The 6196-nt window shown below is 36.7% G+C and overlaps 1 protein-coding gene across 1 annotated transcript; it reads left to right on the top strand.

The window, feature by feature from the left end:
* The first annotated feature begins 1522 nt into the window (after positions 1 to 1522).
* Positions 1523 to 2408, top strand: LOC143575165 (uncharacterized). Its single transcript, XM_077059626.1, has 3 exons — positions 1523 to 1667; positions 1743 to 1987; positions 2064 to 2408. Exons 1-3 carry the CDS (start codon positions 1523 to 1525, stop codon positions 2406 to 2408), a joined length of 735 nt encoding a protein of 244 aa, XP_076915741.1.
* The last annotated feature ends 3788 nt before the right edge of the window (positions 2409 to 6196 follow it).

Consider the following 6196-nt stretch of genomic DNA (forward strand, 5'->3'; position numbering starts at 1 on the left):
CGATCAAACTAATGGGTCAAAAAATCCAAATTAATTATACTATTAGATAACAACAAACTAATGGGTCATGATCAACATATCGATCAAACATATCCAAGATAACATACTAAATAATACTAAAAGGATTGTATATCCACCCGTTGTCATTTGTAAGTCATGTATACACTTTTGACCCGTTATGAGATTAGTACGCATCTTGCTGAAAATCACTATTTTATTCACAAATAATTTGGAAACCTCATCAAACGATTTTCAGAAAACTCTATAAAAATTACAGAAAATCAACTTTGATGTTAAGTAACTTCTTAGCAAAAATCATGTCAAAATAAAATGTTTAAGAACTCGAAACAACATCTGCAATGGACTGGCCTGTTTGCAGAAAGTCGCTATTTTATTCAGAACAAATTCACAAAACCTCATCAACCTATTTCAGAAAAATCTATAAAAATTAGACAAAATCATTTATGATGTTGTGTAACTTCTATCCAGAAATCATGCAAAAATAAGAAGATTAAATCCTCAAAATAACACCCGCATGTAGGCTGACCTGGTTCGGACAACAACTATAATTCGGTTATACAAACTTGTTTTGACCTCTTTACTAAATCCATTTGACTTGAAACCTTTTATAGGACCTACATATATGTGTCGAGAATTTTGAAACTAAATTTCATATAAAACCAATACTTTTTAGTACCCGAAACAGCCCTCGACCCGTAACTGTGCTATTTTTAGTACCCGGAACAGCCCTCGACCCGTTAAAAGTATTTCACTTTGGAGCAGATATATATATATATATATATATACTTTTCAAATATTATAAAAAAATAGGGTGTTACATTATGTCTCTTTAATTATTAATTTAACTTCGTTGTATTTTATCACTAACGATCTCTTATTATACTTACTTTGTCAGGTAAACCTAGAAGATATCATGTGTGATAATGATGACTTTTGTGTTAAAGATCCTTTCTTAAATGTACTTTGTTTTAACAACGATGATAACGATGAAGTTGATATCAGTTCTGTTGAAGATTGGAGTGGAAGTGAACAAGATTATGACAAGTATGTTGAGGATGAAGATTATGAGGATGTAGATGTTGTGTATCCATGTTATGTTCCTAATATCGATTGGAAATTAGTTAAGCCCGTAGTATTAATGAAATTTGAGAGTCTCGCTCAACTGAAAGACATGTTGACTGATTATGGCGTTGCAAATGGTCACCCATTAGTGTTCCCGGTAAACGACAACAATAGGCTGTTGGTAAGATGTGGGACCAAAGAAATTGAAGACGATGGGAAGGGGGAGATAAAGAAAGTGTGGAAGTGTCCATTTAGGCTTTGGGACTCTAGGATTAGTGAGGAGGATTCTTTTCAAATAAAAACACTAAATGATAAGCATACATGTTCAAGGAAGTTAGATTTGGGTTCGCTTGTTACATATACTTGGATTGCAAAATGATGTTTTAAGAAAATAATTAAAAGTCCCGAAATCAATTTTAGGGAAATACAAGGACATATCATGAAAAAGTACCAATGCAAAGTGAGTCCCGGCCAATGTGGTAGAGCAAAAACCAAAGTATTGGATAATTTTGAGGGTGGGTTGAAAGAACATTATGCAAGACTTTCAGATTATCAAGCTGAGATATTGGAAACAAAACCGGGGAGTACTGTGAATATGACCGTGGAAACGATGCCAGATTGAGGTATTTATTTTAGTGGTTACTATATTTGTTTCAAAGCTGTTAAAGATGGGTGGATCAATGGTTGTAGGAAAGTTATTTGTTTAGATGGGTGTTTTCTGAAAAATCATGGTCAGTTACTCTCGGCTGTTGGAAGAGAAGCCAATAATCATATTTTTCCTGTAGCATGGGCTGTTGTATCTGTTGAGAACAAGAAAAAATGGAAATGGTTTCTCAATCTATTGCCGGATGACATTGAAATGGAAGATGGACTTGGACTAACTTTAATTTCCGATCAACATAAGGTATTTTGTCCTTCTTACACACATATTTGTTTATTGTTATTTTTAACTCATATGTTATGTTTTTGTTATTGATTAGGGAATTATAGAGGCTATAAAGGATGTATTTCCAAGTGCCGAGCACAAACAATGTACAAGACACATTTATGCAATCTTTATAAAGAAATTTCGTGGTCTTCAATCTAAAAATTTGTTTTGGGCTGCTGCGAAGTCTACAAGTAAGCAATGGTTTGAAATGCATATGGAGGAGTTGAAAACCAGTAGCAAAGGTGAGTATGATCATCTTATGGAAAGAAATCTGATTACTTGGTCAAAAGCCTTTTGTGAAGTTGGTAGGGCATGTGATGCATACGAGAATGGGATTAGTGAAAGCTTAATTCACGCATACGAACCGCATAAAGAAAGCCCATTATCAGTATGCTAGAAGATACTAGAAGATTTGTGATGCATAGAATGTTCTTAATGGCGAAAAAATCGGAAAGATTTGAACATAAAGTATGCCCTATGATAAGAAAAAAACTAGAAGATATTAAAAAGAAACAAAGGTAATGGTTATATTTTTATCTTTTTGTTATCTTGTTTTGAATTTTAATAGACTTTTGGGTTGATAATGTAGGCACTATGAAGTTATTCCAAGAGGTAACGACATATTTGAAGTAAGGAGTGAAAAATATGCATATGTGGTGAAGATTCGGGAACAAACTTGTACGTGCAGATCATGGCAATTGTCAGGCATCCCATGTTTTCATACAGTAGCAGCTTTAGGGCTCATCAACATAAACCCAGAAACTTACGTCAGCAATTGGTTTACAAAAGACATGTTTAAGGAAGCATTAGACATCGTATCAAACCGTTGAAGGGAAGTATGCATTGGCCTAAAACAGATGATATTAAACCCCTACCTCCAAAAGAAAGGCGAATGGCCGGTAGACCGACAATGAAAAGGAAAAGAGACCCTTTAGAGAAAGAAAATAAGAACAAAAAGGTTGGAACTGCAAGAAAAATGACTTGTCAAAACTGTAAACAAACTGGACATAACATCAGGTCTTGCCCGAGAGAGAAAACCGATCCACAACCAAAGGTGGTAAGAGCAAAAGGTAGAAATAAAAAAGCAGAGTCAAGAAGTGTGAGCCGCGAGGGGGTATGCGTATACCCGGTTAGGCGCATTTTTGGTGTGTCTAGTCTATGTTTATAGGGTATTTTGGTGTATTTTAACCCATTTGGGCGTATCAGAATCGTTTGGATTTATTTTTGTTTATTTTTACATGTTAAGGTTTTTGGTGTATTTTGATCGCTTAAACGACATTCTAGATGTTTTTGATCGTTTCGTGCCGACACGAACTGAAAAATCGCTTAAACGAACTGTTAGTTGCTGAAACGAACTGAAAAATTGCTTAAACGAGCTGTTAGGTGCTGAAACGAACTGAAAAAACCACTTAAATGAGCTGTTGGGTGCTGAAACGAACTGAAAAATCGGTTAAACGAGCGTAGGTGCTGAAACAAACTGAAAAATCATTTAAACGAGCTGTTAGGTGCTGAAACGAACTGAAAAATCTCTTAAACGAGCTGTCAGGTTCTGAAACGAATTTAAAAATCGCTTAAATGAGCTGTTAGGTGTTGAAACGAACAAAAAATCGCTTAAATGAGCTGTTATATGCTTAAACAAACTGAATAATCGCTTAAACAAGTTGTTATATGCTGAAACAAACTGAAAAATCGCTTAAACGAGCTATTAGTTGCTGAAACAAACTGAAAAATCGCTTAAGCGAACTGTTAGGTGCTGAAACGAGCTGAAAAATTTATTAAGCGAGCTGTTAGGTGCTGAAACAAACTAAAAAATCGCTTAAACAAGCTGTTGGTTGCTGAAACGAACTCAAAAATCGTTTAAACGAGCTTTTGCAGTTAAAATGAGCTGTAACGTGTTGAAAACGCGCTGATTCGTTGGTCCAAAAAGAAAAACTGACCCGAAACCCTTTTTGACTCGTTCCGACATTGACCCGTTCTAACCCGAACCTGTTGATCCTAACCCGTTCCGACCCGAACCAAAACATCCCTTTTTTTAAGTGACCCGTTTCGACCCTAACCCGTTCCGACCCATGACCCGTTTCGACCCAACCCAACTTTTTTTTGCAAATTTTTTCAAACTTTTTATTGCAAATTTTTCGGAATTTTAAAATTATATTTCGCATTTTTACTAATTTTCACAACCTTTAAAAGTTATTATGCAAAGTAAAAACATTAAAAAAATAATAATAAAAACCTAATTGGAACAAAAATGAAAGTTCAGTGACCTAATTGGAACAAAAGTTTACATCAGTGACCTGATTGGAACAACTTTCAAAGTTGATTACTATTCTATGGAGTAATCCCATGACGTAATCTTTGCTTTGAATGTGTCTTTGTTTGAACAGGTATTGCAGATGATGAACCGACATATCCTATTGTGCACAAGCACAACATGTGTGCGTTATTACAAGTGACTTCGGATAATGAGGGGGTGTCGCACATGATCAGATTGCTCCAAAGATCTAATATTCGATTCTCATTAACCCAGTGCCCTTTACTATATAATCATCTTTTAGATTTCTGGTGCTCAGCAACACCCTTTGATGATCGAAATGGTTGGCGATTGGAGGCTACTATGGCTAATCACGAGATCAGAGTCACTGAAAGATTAATACGGACATGCTTACAACTGAATAATGATGACCATAACCCCATTCACTTCACAGCTAAGCATTTGCTGAAAATTTTTCAACAACTAATAGGTTATCAAGGGAATGTCAAAGAAGGACAGTTTCAAAAAAGCATGTTCCCAAACTGTATATGTTTTTAATTCATCACATTATTCAAGGGTTTGCCCCTCGAAAGGGATCATGGACTCTAATGAGTCAGGATTTGGCAAACGCAACCGTAGCCGTGGTTTATTTATGACTTACCATTCAATTCTCATGGATGATCTTTGAAGGAATGGTAAGTATTATGAGGAAGCCTAACAAAGAGAACTTTTTGGCCTATCCCAGATTCCTCCAGATTATCTTTAATCGTGTGTTACAAGATTTGCCCACGATGGGAACAACTCATGTTCTACAGAATCCTAATGTTTACAAAAGGTATTCTAAGTTGACAAGCACAAGCCATTTTAATCCATAAGCTGAATTTGATATATTACCATGGCTAGTTAATCACGATGCGGCTATTATGCCAGTTCCAGAGTTAACCTCTGAGGAGGAAGAGGAGGATGAGGAGGAGGTGGTTGATGATTCTGATGATTCTGATGATTCTGATGGAGATGATGGAGGAGAAGGAGATGAAAAAGGAGTTGGGGGAAATGTTGATGATGATGTACAAGTTTAGGGGGAGAATCCACCACTACCTACACCACCACCAACACCACTACCTACACCACAGTTAACACCTTTCCCTACACCACCAGTCACACCACCACAACATGAAACAATCAGCCAATATCCACCCATTCAAACACCACCTACCCATACCCAAAGCCCAACTGAAACCCAAGACCAAACCATAAACCAACTCTTAACCCAAACCCAAACCTTTATCCAAGACCAAAGCCATGACATACATGAACCCTATATACCACAAACAGTTCCTACACACATACTACACTTCCCACCCACACCAATTCAATCCCCAACACATTCCCAGACCTTAGACCCACCAAATCAACCTACATTCACAATCATCCATTCCACCCTTACACCACAAACAATAAAACATATACCCTCAACCAGTACCCAAAACCCACCCACTGATCCTATCCAACCTATCCCTGAAATATTCTCTGACTCACCACCACAAACCCCTCCCTATAGTACTTATTTGTATCAACGAAATTTAGACCTTATGGTTGAAAACATTGATTTGAAAGGAAAAAATGTAGAGTTGGTGAAGGAAAATGATGAATTGAAACTGCAGTTGGCTCAAAGAATTCAAACCCTAGAAGCTGAGGTTGAGAAGACCTCAGCTGTCCCATAACAGGGGGAGAATATCAATGAAGCCATTGTTGTTGTGTTGATGAGGAGGTTGTGAGAGTGGGAACTGATGATGATAATGCTTTAAAGACTCTGTGCAGTCTATATGATCATAGTGATGATGAAGAGGAAAGCGGAGAGAAAATGACTGTTGACACTAACTACTTTGCAGATCAGTCTGAAATTGGTGAACAGGAGTATGATGCTGGGAAGG

The sequence above is a fragment of the Bidens hawaiensis genome, unplaced genomic scaffold, assembly GCF_021521415.1.
Source record: "Bidens hawaiensis isolate Kalapana, Puna unplaced genomic scaffold, B.hawaiensis_p1.1 tig00000142_1, whole genome shotgun sequence".
NCBI classification, from domain to species: Eukaryota; Viridiplantae; Streptophyta; class Magnoliopsida; order Asterales; family Asteraceae; genus Bidens; species Bidens hawaiensis.